The following is a 19,348-nucleotide window of genomic DNA, read 5'->3' as shown; positions in this document are numbered from 1 at the left end:
AATCAAACGGCGTCACTTACTCATAAATTCTTATAGGATCTTATTTAGAACGGTCTAATAGTTTTTTATAAATTAATTCAGAAATTAAGAAATATTATTTGCTTATTGCTTTTTATAAAGTCTTACAGTATTTGTTCTTGCAAAATCTTATAACACTGGATAGAAAAAAACATTATCACTTCCACCAAAAGATTCTTACTGTATCTTGTAATATTTTTCTGATACATTTTTATAAAATTTATTCAGAAATTAAAAAATATTATTCATCTATAATTTCTTATTGAAACTAATCATATTGTTCTTATTCATTCTTGCGGGAAGTCACGTTAACGATGATAGTTGCAACGTGTAGAATTGAATAGTTTAAAAACTTAAAAATACTCTAGAATAAGTGACGCTAGTTTCTAATAGTGATGAAGTAACTGGAAAAAAATATAAAAAGTAAAAAAATTGTTGATAATGAGAAAATTTGTTTAAAAAACAATTAAAAAAAATATCATATTTTTTCTAGATGCATCATGACAATAGCATCGCTCATTATTGAAAAATTAATTTTCCAATAACCGTAATTAGAACTATTTTTTTCATAAACAATAAAAAATTAACATACTACAAGTGAATTTTTAATAAATCCAACATTTTGTTGGTATTTTTTGATAAAACGCCTATAAATTAATTCGAAAGAAAAATTTAAATAATTGAAAATTATGTATTTGTTAGAAAAAATTTTCAAAAATTGTTTCATACTCTTCACATGGAGGTATGAAATATTGCTGTAGATAATTTTCTGATTGAAAAATAACTTCACTCTCAAAAAAAAGATGAAAGAATCCAAAAACAACATTTGGATTTTTTTTAATATTGAAGAAAAATTTTTCTAAAAAACTAGCCATTTCATAGAGCAAAAAAAATCCTATCTCTTCCTTCATTAGCAATAAAATGTGTCCTTAAGCTAAAAAGATATAAGGATGCAACGTTCACGAAAAAAAGAAATAGAAAAAGACGCTTCAGACAGTGTAAAAAATCGAAAAATTCATTTTTTCTTATAATTTTAATTGGAAAATGTTCAGAAAACGATTCTGAACATTCCAAAATTTTTCCAAATTATCTTGAATATTAGAAATATTTTTTTTTAAATGTTAATTAAAAAGGTTCTTCACAGCAGATTCTGTTGAAGCGCCCAAAATGCTCGATTTTCAGCGCACTTTCACAGCGCTGTACATTTTTACCCGATAGACATGTGCTCTCGCGGACTTTTTTCTAGAGAATTCGATTCTCTACAAAAAAGATATTAACTTTTTTTTTATTTCTATCACTGTTCTCGCTACGTAAGCGGTAAAAAGTGGAAAAACGCAATTTATTAAACTTTGACACTCGATAAACAATAGTAATTATTGTTTCCAAGCAATAAAAATTTGCACAAATGCTCTCCTCATCATCTTCTACAAGAATCTATAACCAAAAAATTTTTATTTCTATTCTATAATTCATGCCCGATAAATTCATACGGCTACTAGACTAGGAGTTTAATTTTAAAATTGGAAAAAAGATAAATTCAGAAGAACCAGGATAAGTTTCTTAAGAGAGATAAACCTATTTTAGGTAAGAATTATTTCAAGTTTTTCAATTTAACTAGAAAAAGAGTTCAAACTGCACTTAATTCAATTACAAGAAGGTCTCAGAATATGGAGAAGTCTTAGGATGACTGTTTTCTATATGTGAGCTGCAGGTATCTCAATCTGATTACGATACCTAACAATAAATAGTGTAGAAAGTAATACATGGTAACTATTTTCATTTTCTATGTTGTAGTGACAAGTTCAAATTTCATCATCAAAAATTTAAAAAAAAATCATAAATGATCATATGTGAATAGTTGACACATGATGTACATTATTATTAATGATATTGTATTTTATCAAATAGGATCGTGCACTTATATTAAATTTCAGAGGATGTATGATCATGAAAAGATACATTCAACAGATCAATCATACATTCAATAGTCATATTGAATCGAACAAAATTATGGAAAATTTTTTTTTTCTTTAGAAAGCACAATTTGTGGTAATTAATACTTTAATCTTGTTAAATTAACGATTTATATTGGTTGAAGTTGAGTTCAGAGAATAAATGAAGTTAACTTTGTAGTTAGAATTTTTATTTATCATGTTTTGTTTATTACAATTTACACTTATTATGAAAGGATTGATGTACTTCTTGTTGAGCAGTTTTTATCATGTAATAAAGCCTACTAATATTGATTCGTCTTCTACAATCTGAATTTAAAAAATATTATTTTTTGGAAGATTTCAGTATTTGGAATTCCCATCATCTAATATTACTTTAAAGTAATAAAAATAAAAAAAAACTAATTATCAACTTGAAAAGAAGATTATATTTCTCAACACGTTTTTAAAAAAGTTCTATTATATTCTTTTATTGTAATAACAATATTAAAATTACTAATATTCTCTTAATGACAAAACTTAACTTGAAATTTAAAAAATATCTACAATTATCTTTTAAATAATACTTGTCTACACAAATTATGCCAATGATTTGTACATACATTTTTGTGGGTTATAAATCTTTCAATTACTAGCTGATCTACTGCCACTTCCGCTTGTTGAACTATGCCTCATTTCAGATCTAGATGGAATTGTTTCTCGAGTATAAATATGTTCATACTCATTTTTCTTATCATTATTTGTCGAAGAAGCATCTACTGTCGATGATTGTGATACAATTGGTGTTAGATTTTTATTTCGTATTGTTTGGGAACTTTGATTTACTAACTGTGTATTAGTAGCAATTATAGTATCCAAATTTACATTCACTTGAGTCGATGCAGACAGATGTTTTTTGTTTAGTCTGTTATGATGCTGTGAACTTTGTGGTAAAAATTGAGAATAAATTGAATCTTGAGCTTTTAGAGAAATTTGGTGAGTATTTTGAACTTCATGAACAGAAGAATTTGGAGAGTCGTGGAAGCTTGTACTAGGATATACTTGTCCATTAATATTTAAACCAACATTGGAAATCGAATATTTGGTTTGAGCTAAATTAGAAATCGGAATAGTTTTCTCATCTTGTGGTTGGATTGCATCGATAGTTTTGGTATTAGCTAGATTCGGATTACCATTAGGAAAAATAGCATACTTTGCCATCGTTTGAATCTCATGAGCGACTTGCGGAGCAAATGGATTTTTCTTTTCCAAATTTTTCATAGGTGACCCGTGAACAAATTTATGATGCTTTCTGCTGTCATTATAATCATTTAATTTAGATGATCGACTTGATTCTATTTTTCTGATAGAACTTAGCTCCCTTGGATGGCTAGAGCTTTCAATACGAGATCTAATTTCTGGAAAATGTTTTCCTACCATTAATTTTTTATCTTCTGCATCAGAAGATTCTATTGATAACTTGAAATCTTCCATTGGTTCCTCTTCATCTTCATTTCCTTCAGTTATTGTACTACATTGAATCCATTCACGAATTCTATCTTTTTTCTTTGACCTATCTACATTCGTTTCAATTCCATATCTTGTTAATGTATAAAGAAGTTGACTCTTTTCTTCTGGTGAACTATGAAAGCTGTACATTGAAGGACACAATTCATCCCTTTCGTCAGCTCCACCTTTAAACATATATTGATAAGAATACTCCATATCGAAGTTACCAAAAATATACAATGATAATTTTACTGGTAATAATAGAAATTAATAATTAGCAATTGGCATATTCAATCAAAATATTGATTCTTGATTATGTAACTGTTTTTAATTCAATAATGTATAGCAATATGTGATTTCCCGAATTTTGATTTAACTTTAAATATTCAGTTACTCACCACTTAGTGCTTTTTCAGCTCCTAATTTTCCCAACCATCTATCATCAATGTATTTATTCACCTCCAATACATTAACTAATCGTTTTTCTGATTTAGGCTCCAGCAGTCTTTTAAACATTCTTTGAGCTCGTGAGCTAACAAGTTGAAAGAGCTTAGGTTTTTTGGCAATGTTCAATGTTGCTGAATGCCAATTTAAGTATCTTGTATATCGTTTGTCTTCTAGTGTCGCTTTTTGCCATGGTAAACAGCCCGTTAAACAAACAAATATGACGATACCGAATTGCCAAACATCATGGGCTGCAATTGCTCTAAATAATTTGGAAATCTCTGTTTTTAGAATAATTTTTCTTATATCATGAACAACTGAATTATTATAGTTCGATTGAAATTGAGCTGTTTTTTCATATTAACTATTACCACAATACTAAAATAGTTTTTTACTTACTTATATGTGTCATCTGGATTAACTTGAAGTACTTCTGGAGGTGAATATGGTAGCCACTCGTTATGTCTTCTGACTATGGTATTGAATTTGCGAGTTTCACCGAAATCACATAGTTTGATTCGAGAAAAGTCACTTTTAAATATTAAAACATTATCCAATTTGATATCACGATGGACTAATTCTCGACTATGTATGTGATAAACTGCTGCTGCCAATTGACGAGCTACTTTTTTCGTGTGAAGCTCTCCTAAACCTGTTTCTGATACATTCGCCGTTAAATCACCTAAAAATTAAAAAAAATAATAAACCAAACATATTTCAATAACTAGACGAATTGTCTTTACCAAGTGGTGCATATTCCTGGCTGAAAACATAAAATCCAGCAGTTTCAAAGGCAACATCATAAGTCGTAATAATATTACGATGAGCAGAAAGATGAAGACCATAATGAAATTCGCGAAAAAAATCTGTTATAGCTGTATAGGCTTTGGGTAATGCTTTCAAAGCCATTTCTGTTTGTGTACTTTTGTGCTCCGTCAATAATATTTTTCCAAACCATCCTTCACCAACAATTTGTAAAATATCAAACTCATCTGCTAAATTTACCTACACAGAATAGAAAAATTCGGTTATGAATTAGTGTTTCAATCTTCCATTGGAAAACAATGACCCTACCGTAAACTACATTTTTTTTACTGGCTATGAAACTATTTAAAAATCACCAACATGTATTATATCTCGTCACAGAGCTAAAATATTTTAATTTCACTCGATTCTTCCTATTTTTTTTTGTTCTCGGCCGTTTATCTATTCAAATATCCACCATTTAAATATTTCTTAACTATAAAGATCGTGCTCATGCTTCTATTGATAGTAGTTAGACAATTCTCCTTAATTTATAAATGTAACTAGAATTATTAATAACAATATCATAAGGTGTCTTCAGTGGAATACTGTCAATAACATTAGAATACTGTTAACATCAAAAACCTATTATTGGTAATTATACCAGTGTAAACTTACAATCTATGACATGATAAATATTTTATTTGATAAATACTGTCAGAAATAACATAAAATTATCGACAATAACTTAATATTGTTAATAAAGGTATCAGTTAGATAGTACGAGTTCGACGTTAGTAATTCTTGATCAGTTAAATATTTAGATTGGAAGTAGCAATTCCAGAAATTGTAGGATCTAATGTATATATTTAATTGTTAAAGATAATTAATGTTACTTATCATTCTTACTGAATCTTTTATGATTAATGAGCCTGTGGAGTGTTAAAAGTTCTTAGTTAGGTGCATTAAAAAAATATATGCATATGTACTAGCAGATTCTCACGACTTCGTCCGCGTGAAGTGCATGATTACGTTACAAAACTAGAGGCCTAGGGATGACTGGTCTACCCAAGCTGCCAACTTCCCATTTAGTTCCCTCGATGAGTAAAAATTATTTTACAATCTACATGACAATTTAAATAAAGTTATTCATTCATACTCTTCATATCGATAATTTTTAAATTAAATTAGTTTGAAGTTTTTTTTTGTTTTTATTCTTGAAATTACCGGGACAAAAATATATATGAAATCTCGTTATTTGTTATTTAAAAAAACTAATAGTTTAATTACAATAAAAATTGTATCAGTATATTTTGTTGTGGTTATCTGGCAAATAGAATTAGTTTGAAGTTAATATCTTTCTTAGTTCTCGAGATGTTGGCAAAAAAATTAATTTGTAATCTTTTTTTTATTATTACTTCTTTTGTTATAAAACAATTAGTAGTTCAATTTCATGGAAACATTATTAGTATATCTTTCTACTGTTATCTTTCGAATGGAACACAGACGTCGTCTTAAAAATAATAAATTCGAACTCTGCTGACCTTGAAATGTAAAGATTCGTTAAAATTTTTATTTTGATATAACGGACCCATTAAAATAATTTCTAAATGGGAAGTTAATAATAGCTTAAGCGAAAAAAGTTTGAAGTATGAATTTTGTAACATAAACTAGCAGATTCCCGCGACTTCGTCCACCAATAAGCCAATTCCAAAAATCTATTGCTGTATGATAAGATTAATGAAGAAAAAATATATGTGTACGTACTAATAATAAAAAGAAACAACTCGAATTCCATCGTAAGACTCAATTTCTGCTCCTTTACAACAAATTTGATAGTTACAAACAAAAGGAGTATGCTTCCATACATTTTACACGATTTGTAATTCAATTTCAGTGAAAGAAAAATTTATCGTCGGAAGAAATTGAATATGTTGAATAGATCCCGTTGTGAATAATTCACGTCAACGAAAAGTAGCCTACAACCTTTCGCACAATGCCCTCAATATGTTTGCAAAATTTAGTTACAGCGCACACTCAAACGCATTAATGTCTAGTCCATACCTCAAGAGCCAGTCCTATACCCTCCGAGTAAGTACCGACTGAGAGGGTTTTTTTTTCATAAAGTTTCATATCTACATTTTTATCGAGGAGACACGTTTACTTTAGTAGTGGGGAGCGTGACATCCGTCCCCAATAAGATGTCAGTCAAAGGCATTTTTACAATCTTTTAAATTTAAATCTTTAAATGTATAATCTTACTGATTGTTAACCAAATTCTATGATGCCCAGATTTTTTATTTAATGATCATTTTAAAAATAAGCTTTATTCTTGTAATCTTTTAAAATTGGTTTTTTTTTATTTTCAATCATTTAATATTCAATCAAATTATAAAAATTTTTCTTTTTTTAATGTTTATCATTTCGTTGAACAGTCAACTTAAGAAATTAGGACTGGTAAGTTATCTTGCGTCGGTATAGTAGAAAAAAAATTCAACTAGTGTCACTGTTTTCTGATAGATGACAGTAATTACACTGTTTTCAATCAAAAATTCAAAATGCTTATATGATTTTGAATTTCGAACTGTTTAATAGCAACTTTACTTACCAAAAATAAATATTAGATTGATCTTCTTGAAATGGAGCATAATTTTCTTCAAAACCAATTACTTATATCGATATTTTTTATCGTTAGAGATATACCACATCAAGTTATATTGAGTTAATTTCTTTACAATATCAATTACACAATTCAAAATAATAAAAAAATTCTTTACTTTTAAATTGAATTTTTCTTCAATATATTTCCTTTTTTTGTTTCATCAATCATTTAAGTTACTGAATTACTTGCTATTTCTTCAGTTAGTTTGTGTTTTAATTGACTATCAGTAACACAGTCTTCTAGTATTATCGTAATTATAAATAAAATAAAATATATTATTTGTATCATTAATTTACGCTTAGTTTAACTTTTCTAATGAAGTTAGTTTCTTCCATTGTGTAATGAAATTTTTTAAACAGGGTTTTTTTCAATATAATTTTTATTTCAAACTCTTTTTTCATTAATGACATATTTTTTTAAAAACAAAATAAATTTTCACACAAATAAATTATATATTGAAGAGAAATAAAATTAAGATCCTATTAAATTTTTATTATTACTCAATTTCGTTCACACGACAATTAGTTTCAACACAAAAAAGTAATTTTTTGGGTAAATATTAAAACACATTTGTTATAATATCAATTTATATATAGGATGACATTGTCAGAATATTTGTAGGCAGTAGTTGAACGCACAAATATTCGACGGGAGCTGAGACAACGTGGCTCATAATTTGGAAGTGTAGATAACCAAAGTTAGAGAGATACACGCAAATGTAAATTTTCTTAAATATAAATAAAAGTTATACTTATAACTTCAGGAATGATTTTTGAATTCTTTAATTGACCCTGATTATTTTATTTTAAAATAATTGAATTGAGTAGTAATTTATATGAAAATTTATTAATAAATTTATATTCATATTATATTTATATTTAAATTCAGGTAAATTAAGGTATTCATTAAAAATACTGATTTATTTTTATAAAAACTTAAGTAATAAAACTTTTTTTTCGTTGCACGAAAATTGTTTATGTTTATTAAAGGAGAGAATAATACTGACAGACATTATTTTTGAAGTTTTTCAACTTTTTAATAATTCAGTTTTCAAATTTTTTTCACTTGGATTACGTTATTACGCTAACATTAAGATAAAAATGTTATTATCATTAGATTATAAGCCTAAATATACTTATTTATGTAGTAGGAATTACATGACATTACATGAGCCAGAAAGAAGACTTTTCTCTGTATAAGCATTTTGAATTTTTTTTCTACTATACCGACGCAAGATAACCTACCAGTCCTAATTTCTTAAGTTGACTGTTCAACGAAATGATAAACATTAAAAAAAGAAAAATTTTTATAATTTGATTGAATATTAAATGATTGAAAATAAAAAAAAACCAATTTTAAAAGATTACAAGAATAAAGCTTATTTTTAAAATGATCATTAAATAAAAAATCTGGGCATCATAGAATTTGGTTAACAATCAGTAAGATTATACATTTAAAGATTTAAATTTAAAAGATTGTGAAAATGCCTTTGACTGACATCTTATTGGGGACGGATGTCACGCTCCCTAGTAGTGTTTCGTGCGCCAAGTTTAAGGCTGGGCTGAAGTCAAAGAGGCGACTGATTCCCCCTATCTAAATATATGGGATCGGGATATTTCTAATTTCTTCGCCAATTTACTATTATTTCTATGCAATTAGGTACCAAATTACAGAGGAATTAATGCCGGACTGACGTAAACAACAACTTTTTGTATGTAGTGAATATTTTTATTAAAAAAATTAGAAAGAATAATGAACAAATTATGAGTTGACTTGCCGCGCTTAAATTCCAAGATGGCAGCCACATCATTCAGATGAAAAATCACTAATTCTTTCATTTTTATACGTTTTTCGCCCAAAATTCGTGTTTGTGTCAGTCCTTGCTACCTATCTGAATGTCAAAAAAATCAATTTATAGTATAAAATTGAATAATTTAGAAATAATTAGAAATATTGTATTCCAGATGATTTTCTCCCGTAATTAGTTTGAAAAAATTCTGATAGGTGACAGCATTATGCTCGCAGATGCATTTTGGTGAGTAATTTGTGTATGTGTGTGTACGGGTAATATATGTATGTGATGTAAACATAGTGTATCGCTTTACAATGCCTTATACTTTGATGACTATTGCAGTTAGAATAAATAAAAATGATGATACTCATTTAGTAGTATAAAAACAAATACACATAAACTCAATATCGAGATTATGCTGGCCATGTGGTTAGAGCGTCAGAGTTCTATTTTGCCGGGCAGGGTTCGATCCTAGTCATAATCACTTTTTTTTCTACTTTATTCGTTAGATTAGCATGTAATTATAATATTGACATGCCATAATTGATCCATTATAATGATTTGATTTTTTTTTCTCTTTACTCATTGAATTTATTGACACTAAGTCGGAAAATATTTGAACAGAGCCATAAACTTTTTTTTTCGTATAAATACATTGATAATAGCCTGTGTTTAACAACTTATACATCTTTACATGTATTAACAATGTTATGTTATTAACAAGTTAATCATATTATTATTAACATTGAAAAGTAGTTTAAACAATCTGTGGCGAGTTCCGGCACTTTCCCGGAAAGCTCTACCCCCACTCTCTGTGCCCAAGCCTGCAGCTTATAATTTTTAAGCATATATAAGCATATTGGAACCATAATAGCTCAGTGGTTACAGCATCGGTCTTTCATTTTGATGGGCAGGGTTCGATTCCAGTCATGATAAAGTTTTTTTTTCTTTTTCATTTGTTAGATTTGCATGTAATTATAATATTAACATGCTAAAATGAATTCGTACTAACGATTTGATTTTTTTTTCTCAATTATTTATGTAATTTATCGACGCCGAGTCAGAAAACATATGAACAGGGTTACAAACACTTTTTTTACTATAGCTATATGAACGTAGCTTTTTTTTAAGCAATTTAGAAATATTCAGAAGTATGTAGTTGGAACAGTCCGCGGGGAGTTCCGGCACTTCGCTGGCAAGCTCTATCCCTACCCTTCATACTCAAGCCTGCATTATACAACTTATAAACATAAACATAATATCAGAGATGATATGTTAGCTCTGTGAGTAGAACACCAAGCTTTCATTTTACCGATTAGGGTTCGATCCCAGTCATAGCCAATTTTTTTTTCCTTTTTTTCTCATTAAAATTTTATATAAATACAATAATTTGTTGCTTATATAAGTTTAAAATCAATTCCTATTGTCTTTTAAAGACAACATTTTCGAAAAAAGAGAATTCATAGTAACTTGTTCTTCACCCTCAACTTATTTTCAAAAAAACAAGTTGTTTTCCGTAATTAATTGGAAGAATAATGTAATATAATATATGAATTGATTTATAAGTATATAAAGTCACTTGAACAAGAAACAGAAAAAAAAATTGCCTATGACTGGGATCGAACCCTGCCCAGCAAAATAAAAGGTCGGGGCTCTAACCACTGAGCTATTATAGTTCCAATTATATAAAACGATGCTTGAAAATTATAAGCTACAGGCTTGGGCACAGAGAGTGGGGGTAGAGCTTGCCGGTGAAGTGTCGGAACTTGCCGCGGATTGTTTAAACTATTTTTTATTGTTAATAAGTTGTTAAAAAAGGCTATTATCAATGTATTTGTACAAAAAAAGGTTAATGACCCTGTTCAAATATTGTCTCATTTGTCATTGATTAATTGAAAAAAAAATTTTACATAAAAATTGAAATTTAAAACTCATTTTCGGCATGATAAAATTGCAATTACATGCAATTTGAATTAAAAAACAAAAATTTTCCGCAATTGGAATCGAACACCGTTCGGTAAAATAAATGTCGAATCTTCTGACTACAGAGCCAACATATGTTCATTTGCTTTGTTTACGTTTAGATATCATAAGCTTCAGGCTTGGTAACAGAGGGTGGGGGATGTGCTTGCTCGTCAACTGTTCGAACTCGCAGTCTTCTCTGAAAAATAAGACGGAGATAAATAGATATATTCTGTGCTCTGTCTTGCTCGAAACAGATTATTCTGAAATTTGTAAATTTCTTGGTACCCTAAGGCTCCCTTTTTGTAGTGCATCCCTGAAAATTATCATTTTTCGAACGATTTCTCTGTTACCTACTCAATTTCAATTGATATCGAGCTCCGGCTTTTCGCCGCACAACGTGAGGGCGTAAAAATTGGCTATAACTGGGATCGAACCCTAATCGGTAAAATGAAAGCTTGGTGTTCTACCTACAGAGCTAACATATTATCTCTGACATCATGTTTATGTTTATAAATTGTATAATGCAGGCTTGGGTACGAAGGGTAGGGATAGAGCTTGCCAGCGAAGTGCCGGAACTCCCCGCGGACTGTTCCAACTACATACTTCTGAATATTTCTAAATTGCTTAAAAAAAAGCTACGTTCATATAGCTATAGTAAAAAAAGTGTTTGTAACCCTGTTCATATGTTTTCTGACTCGGCGTCGATAAATTACATAAATAATTGAGAAAAAAAAATCAAATCGTTAGTACGAATTCATTTTAGCATGTTAATATTATAATTACATGCAAATCTAACAAATGAAAAAGAAAAAAAAAAACTTTACCATGACTGGAATCGAACCCTGCCCATCAAAATGAAAGACCGATGCGCTAACCACCGAGCTATTACGATTACTAAATATTCATATATGCTCAAAAATTATAAGCTGCAGGCTTGGGCATAGAGAGTGGGGGTAGAGCTTGCCAGCGAAGTGCCGGAACTCGCCACGGATTGTTTAAACTACTTTTCAATGTTGATAATAATATGATTAACTTGTTAATAACATAACATTGTTAATACATGTAAAGATGTATAAGTTGTTAAACACAGGCTATTATCAATGTATTTATACAAAAAGAAAGTTTATGGCTCTGTTCAAATATTTTTCGACTTAGCGTCAATAAATTCAATGAATAAAGAGAAAAAAAAATCAAATTGTTATAAAAGATTAATTATAGCATGTCAATATTATAATTACATGCTAATCTAACGAATAAAGTAGAAAAAAAAAATTGGTTATGACTGGGATCGAACCCTGCCCGGCAAAATAGAACTCTGACGCCCTGACCACATGGCCAGCATAATCTCGATATTAAGTTAATGTATATTTGTTTTCACACTACATGCTTGGATACGCCGACTTGGAATTGAGCTTCCTTATTAACATTTATACCTGATAAAAATGATAATAATGGATGAATATATGTATTTGAAGTTATTTGCAGGTATTAGATTAATTAATGTTGAATGAGTATCATCATTTTTATTTATCCTAACTGCAATAGTCATCAAAGTGTAGGGCATTGTAAAGTGATACAATATGTTTACATCACATACATATATTACCCGTACACACACATACAGAATTTACTCGCCAAAATGCAGGGCACCATCAGTTCTGGATACGGATTGAGCATTTTTTCAATATGGATGACTGAGGTCATCTGCGAGCATAATGCTGTCACCTATCAGAATTTTTTCAAACTAATTTTCCGGAGAATGTCATCTGGAATACAAGATTATAATTATTTCTAAATTATTCAATTTTATACTATGAATTGATTTTTTTGACATTCAGATAGGTAGCAAGGACTGACACAAACACGAATTTTGGGCGAAAAACGTATAAAAATGAAAGAATTAGTGATTTTTCATCTGAATGATGTGGCTGCCATCTTGGAATTTAAGCGCGGCAAGTCAACTCATAATTTGTTCATTATTCTTTCTAATTTTTTTAATAAAAATATTCACTACATACAAAAAGTTGTTGTTTACGTCAGTCCGGCATTAATTCCTCTGTAATTTGGTACCTAATTGCATAGAAATAATAGTAAATTGGCGAAGAAATTAGAAATATCCCGATCCCATATATTTAGATAGGGGGAATCAGTCGCCTCTTTGACTTCAGCCCAGCCTTAATTTTACCATTGCGGCGATTCCCCGCGGCGTGACCAAACTAGGAAAAAATTTTGATGCGACCAACGAAGAGTTAAATTAAGGTTTATAAATTTTGTAGTCGGGATAGTCTATTGTTATAGGGACTATCTAAAAGGGTCTTTAATCATAAACTTTGTAAATTAATTTAGATGTGGAATCTCTATTTGAAAAAAAAAAACTACTTTATCGATAATTGCTCGGATGGTAGAAGCGATTATATCGCCAACGGGATCCAGAACATCAGACGCTTAATTTTTTTTTTTAATTTCCAGATATGAATAGTCTTAAAATACTGATCTGCTCAGATATAAATTTAGAAGACAATGTTAACTAAGATAAAAATGTTTTCAAATTCAGATTTTATGACTGAATAAATATTTTAATGTCATGATTATAATTCAGTTTCTATACTGAAAATAACTTTTGAGGTAAAGTAATGAAACTTAAGTAGACTCGATCCTCGAACCCTCGTAACCATAGACTTGTATAGTAGCTATTCCGCTAACGTAGGGAATTTAAGATGCTATTTTTAAATCATCTATTTGTATAAATGCGGCTATTTGCATAATGCAACGAAGCATTTATCGATAATAAGTTTAAAAAATTTTTTATCTAATTTCTTCTATGATCATCATGTCTTAAATGAAATGTTTAACTCATTACCTGACAATGTCTTCCCACTCTTTTTCTACATTATCTTAATATATTTTCAAACAAAAAATTGTCGTTAAACCATTAAAGAGACAGTCAACCTGTCGTCTTACAACACTGAACGAAGCGAAGATATTTGTAGTATTGAGAGCCAAAAAGAATTTAAATGATGATTAAAAACGATTAATATTTAATCTAGATAAATTTTGATTTTTTTTGTAGGGGACTTCCCCCCCCCCGCGCTCCTGCTTTCTGCCACTTTTGTTGCAAAAATAGTACAGTACACAATTTCCTATTTCTGTACATATGATCATATCAGATGAGATCTGATTTTTCTGTCTATAAAAAATTATTAACTTTATTTAGTTTCAATCAGATTTAGCCAAATCTGAATACGCTTTATCTGTTAACACAGACTCATAATACTGATCTGATTAGGTCTAGCCTTATCTAAACTCTTTTTTGTCGGAGAATAATTCCGTTATCTTCCGGCCGCTTAATATGTAAAGAACAACCGTATTGTGAATTTCTAAATAGCCTGTATATTAATTTTTAATCTATCAAAACTTTTGTGTATACGATATAGTTATTCGTAAACTATCAAAGTTCTTCATTAAAACAGAAAAACACTGAAAAACTAAAATATAACCTTTATAATAAATTCGTTTTTTTATTTCGAAAACACTAAAAAATTTCAACTCGGGTTCTCTCCAGTCTCGATCGTAGACTAAACGTAAACGAATTAGTAAAGTGTTGCCAATAACAAATTTAGTCGTTTATCATACATCACATAAATAGAAATATATAATTATTTTGCAATATTAGAGTATGTATTATTTTATTCGAAGAATTTTAACAATCCTACCCATTTTGTACTTGAGAATCTATCAAAAAAAATCGAGTTAATATATAAACTCTCCCAAATCATGTAGATGGTGATAGCTTATCTAAAATTATCTAAAAATGTTGGAAAAAAACGAAGATTAGAAAGTTGTCATTAGGGTAATTACCTTTTCTAATTCGAATTCTCGAATTCGATGAATTGATCCTCCAATTGCTTTTTTTGTTAAACTCATATCTAATCGTAGATACAGTAATGGAACCACAGAATTGCGAATTGACAGGTAAACGCCACGTGTTCAATGCAAAATCTTCATTTAATTTACATAAACTTTGTATTCTCTGGATTTTTAACCAATTAATATCCGTAAATTTCATTATAGCATCTATGCAATAAAATGCTCAGTAAAAATTTTAAAATGTAAAAAGAATTGTCCAATACTTTTAATGTGTTATCCATAATACTCTTCATAGATAGTCTTTTAACTATTTTTATACAATTGCTTTAATCTTTGAACAAAAAAAATTATCATCTCATTGATGACATATTACTTAAAAGAACAATATTGATTTAGAACAATTGTTGGTATGAATAAATATTAAGGTTCGAAAAAAAAACAACTTGTATTAGTTTAAACAATGGTAGTAGAAAAGAATAGGAAACCTAAAATAAGATTGGAAATTATAAAAAAGGAAATATTAGTGCTCTGCAGTGGTCTGGGTGCGACCCGAAAGGTCCACACGACCAACTTCCCAGTGGAAAAAATGAAAAAACAATTTGAATAGAACCCGTTTCCATTCTTTATAACAAATGAACTTGTTATAAATGAAATGAGTATGTTTTTATTCATTTGATACGGTTAGTTACTTCATTTCAGTAAAAGAAAAAATTGTGCGTTAGAAGAATTCGAATATACCTCATAGATCCTTTTTTTCATTATTTACAACAAATTTAATTGTTATACACGGAAAAAGTATGTTTTCATTTATCTGATACGCTTGGTAATATTTTTTTAGTAAAAGAAAAAATTATGCATTAACAGTACTCATATATATAGAAAGGGTCCCTATTTTTATTGTTTATAACAATTTAAAACTTATTATTTAAATATTACTATGATCAATCACTTGTTAGTAACAATGTTCAATTGTTATGAACACAATTCCATATTATTGACAATTATTATTGACTATTATAGCGTCTTTAATGCTGTTTTCTCAATCCTGACACGAGTTTAAAATTCTTTCATTGCTGATTTTGTTTTTTAAAATTTTTTTTTTCGATGAAATATTGTCATCATATTTTCAGACAAGTATTCTAATCATTTAATATTCATATTTCTTTAAAGATTTTGAAATTTTGTCTAAAAAATGGTATAATTTATAAATTGAGAAATTCAGGTCATTTTCCATTTTTGTTAGTTTTTTGGTTCTGCAAAAAAAATGACTGGACCGATTTTGCTGAAAATCTAATCAGTTCTAAGTTACATAATTACGCATCGGATGCAATTGGTCCCACATCAATATCATTTTTTGTTCTCGAGAGAATCGAGGCGAAAAATAATTCCGAACGCACATACGTACATACGTACATACACACACACAGACGTCCACTGGGAAACGATCGTATTCGATTCTGGGGACCTTAAACCGTGGAGATATGTCAAAATTCGGGATTCGCAAAATCGGACCCATTACTATAACTTCCCAGTGGGAAGTTAATAAATTGATTCAACTTTAATCAAGTTCGTTGACACAGTATTACGTATAGTTTATGACAACAACACATAAAAAAAATGTTCAAAATAAATAGTTGTTTTCAATAAATAAAATATGAAAAAAGTTGTTGTCTTGTGTCCTGAAGACTCATTAATTATGAAATAAAAAATAAGTAGTATTAATTCATACCAACAATTCTTCAAATATACAATATTTTATAAACTTAGCTATCGAAAAGTCATTATATCAGAACAAGATGTCTCACGTTTCAAGTCTACTGCAAGTTTTAATTGGATTTCTCTCACAACATTTGAAATACTGCGAGCAGCTAATATGTATAGATTTTCGTTGTTAATCACTGTCAAGGAAATTGCACCATTTATAATAGAGATGTAATTGTAGATATATTGATGCTTGATAAATTAGACATTTATTTAAACCGATTAGTACCTGTTGTCACTAGTCTTCATTATACTTTTCTTGATAGACATTCTTTTTCATTCACATTCACATTTTTTATTATCAATTTTTTAATAAATGAGTCTTTGACACAAAAAAAAATTATATTTTCAGTTTTTGGTTTCTTAATCATATCAATAATATCTTTAAGTGACACCAGTTCAATTAGTTTATTTATATCAATTGTCAAATCACTTATTTCATACAAGTAAAAACACTTATTAATACAGACCTGACAGAGTTTACAACAAATTATTCCTTCCACAAGTTATTATTTTTTTCTTTTGTTCTGTTTTTCAAAGTATCATTTTTATGTTATTAATTAGATTTTGTTTCGTTGCACTATCGAAACTTTTGTATTTTTTATGTAAAATTTTTGCAGTATTTATGTATTTGTCAATAGATATATTTTTAATTATTCATTAAAAACAGAAAAATCTATAGAAGATAATTTTCAATGAACGCGATCACTTATTCATTTCACTAACATTAAAATTAAACTTCTCAACGATATTGTAACGTGGAGAGTCTCAGATGCACTTTCTTGTACGTTTGTAGTATTTATAAAACATCGCCCGGAAAGTGACTGAGCTGATTTTGGCATCGAGCCGCTTCACGAGCTAGACCGTCAAATTGACAGCTTCACAGACGTAATGTTAGACTCAATAGAAAAACTTTAATTTAGAATTGATATTTATGCTGTTTAGCATTTTTATTAACATGAATTCGAGTGTACTTAGGATATCAGATATTTAAAATAAAAAATAAAAATATCAATTTCGACAGAATTAAACAATTATTGTTTCTACAGATAATGAAAAAAATGAAATTCAACGAAAAATGTTATGAAGATTGAAATGTCAAGAATAGCGGTCATTACTAGCGCCAAGTTCATTTGCTTCCATTTTTTCTTTTTTACTCTTCTGTGTTATTATCACTATTGTATATCTAATATAATTATTGTTGTTACTTGTTCGAAAATGAACACAACCATACTGTAAACTTTGATGCATAATTTCTAGATACTTTTCTTATGTAAATGTTATTAAACAGTTTTTTACACATCTACAATTATCTAACTTGAATCAATCGGTAATTTTTATACCCTTTATATGTATGTTTCTCTATATGATAATTTAGTTTAATTGGTGCCAATATTATTCCATCATATTGTGCACTTACTAAATAAAGCTAAGATATTTGAATAACACAATGCTCACGTGCTGAAAAAAATCTACTCGAGTTGAAAAATTAAATATAGTTATAATCTAAAATTAGGTCTAGATCAGTTCAAAAGTTCCAAACTCACTGAGGTTAAAATAAACTTCCATTTCGATCTTATTCCATTAAGATTTCAAAATACCGGCAATACATTGGTCTCGTTCGGTTAGTTATTGAGAGTTTGATTTCCTGGAAACTGGTTTATTTAATAAAATTTATACCTCCATATGGATAAAAAAGTATACTACTGAACTATAAAAAATCAGACGGAGAAAAATAATCAGAGCTTTCTTACTCGACTAATCAAGTAAACTTATTCTAGAAAACATTACTAAAATTCTAGTGAAATTGTATTGGTAGTATAGAACTATTTCTCATACTTTTTGATAAACAGTATTAGAATAACGAAGCTGCAATAATTTTTATATACTTAAATATTTTAATCATTTACAATCATTTCGGATAGCTGAGCAGGCTAAAGCGTCAGTTTAATTAGTTGCGTGCGTTAAGCTTTTTAAGTTTTTTAATAGAGAAAAGTTAAAGAATATAAGATTTCCTAAACATCATCGTTAACAAGACATTAAATTAATGAAATATATACTAGTGCTAATTTTACGAAATTATCAATTTTTTTTAAATATATTATTAAATGATTAAATTAAATTAGCTATTATATTTATAAAAATTACTTTAGAGTCCAGTGAATTTTGCTTGACGTCACAATCATCCATATAGGTGAACCCTTTTTTTTGTATCAAAGACTCATTTATTAAAAAATTGATAATAAAAAATGTGAATGTGAATGAAAAAGAATGTCTATCAAGAAAAGTATAATGAAGACTAGTGACAACAGGTACTAATCGGTTTAAATAAATGTCTAATTTATCAAGCATCAATATATCTACAATTACATCTCTATTATAAATGGTGCAATTTCCTTGACAGTGATTAACAACGAAAATCTATACATATTAGCTGCTCGCAGTATTTCAAATGTAACATTGAATGCTTGTAGTATTTAGTTGCTTTTTACATGTATTACACGTGTATATATTTTTTGAATCTTTTAATTGAATTATAGCATTTCATTTTTGGTAAGCTTTAATGTTAAAAAATTGTATTATTAAACTTAAACTGTCACAAGTTGCAACGTTATCGCTTAAATTTTTTGGAGTGATATGAGATATATCAAAGAC

General features: G+C 28.7%; 1 protein-coding gene across 9 annotated transcripts; it reads right to left on the bottom strand.

Moving 5' to 3' along the window:
* Positions 1-2,139: 2,139 nt before the first annotated feature.
* On the bottom strand, positions 2,140-17,534 carry LOC118070843 (serine/threonine-protein kinase meng-po). 9 transcript variants are annotated; one of them, XM_035089671.1, is made up of 7 exons: positions 16,923-17,534; positions 16,662-16,830; positions 14,924-15,263; positions 4,646-4,907; positions 4,302-4,584; positions 3,857-4,164; positions 2,140-3,643 (listed from the first exon to the last, which is right to left on the bottom strand). In XM_035089671.1, exons 3-7 carry the CDS (start codon positions 14,987-14,989, stop codon positions 2,595-2,597), a joined length of 1,968 nt encoding a protein of 655 aa, XP_034945562.1. In that variant the 5' UTR covers positions 14,990-15,263; positions 16,662-16,830; positions 16,923-17,534; the 3' UTR covers positions 2,140-2,594. The 9 variants fall into 9 exon arrangements, with proteins under 9 accessions (XP_034945562.1, XP_034945561.1, XP_034945566.1 ...); XM_035089670.1 differs by having other exon boundaries at positions 16,738-16,830; XM_035089675.1 differs by having other exon boundaries at positions 16,738-16,830; positions 17,164-17,534.
* Between the last annotated feature and the right edge of the window lie 1,814 nt (positions 17,535-19,348).

The sequence above is a fragment of the Chelonus insularis genome, unplaced genomic scaffold, assembly GCF_013357705.1.
Source record: "Chelonus insularis isolate UGA/USDA-ARS -01 unplaced genomic scaffold, ASM1335770v1 contig_69_pilon, whole genome shotgun sequence".
Classification (NCBI taxonomy): Eukaryota; Metazoa; Arthropoda; class Insecta; order Hymenoptera; family Braconidae; genus Chelonus; species Chelonus insularis.
The sequence above is the reverse complement of the archived record's forward strand: the minus strand, read 5'-3'. Positions and strand labels throughout refer to the sequence as shown.

Excerpts from the sequence above, each read along its gene's own strand:
- LOC118070843 (XM_035089669.1), bottom strand. The coding sequence starts at position 14,989 with ATGAGTTTAACAAAAAAAGCAATTGGAGGATCAATTCATCGAATTCGA. Across the intron at positions 4,585-4,645 it reads CCAGGAATATGCACCACTTG|GTGATTTAACGGCGAATGTA; the intron begins GTAAAGACAATT and ends TTTAATTTTTAG. Across the intron at positions 4,165-4,301 it reads AATCCAGATGACACATATAA|AGCAATTGCAGCCCATGATG; the intron begins GTAAGTAAAAAA and ends CAAATTATTTAG.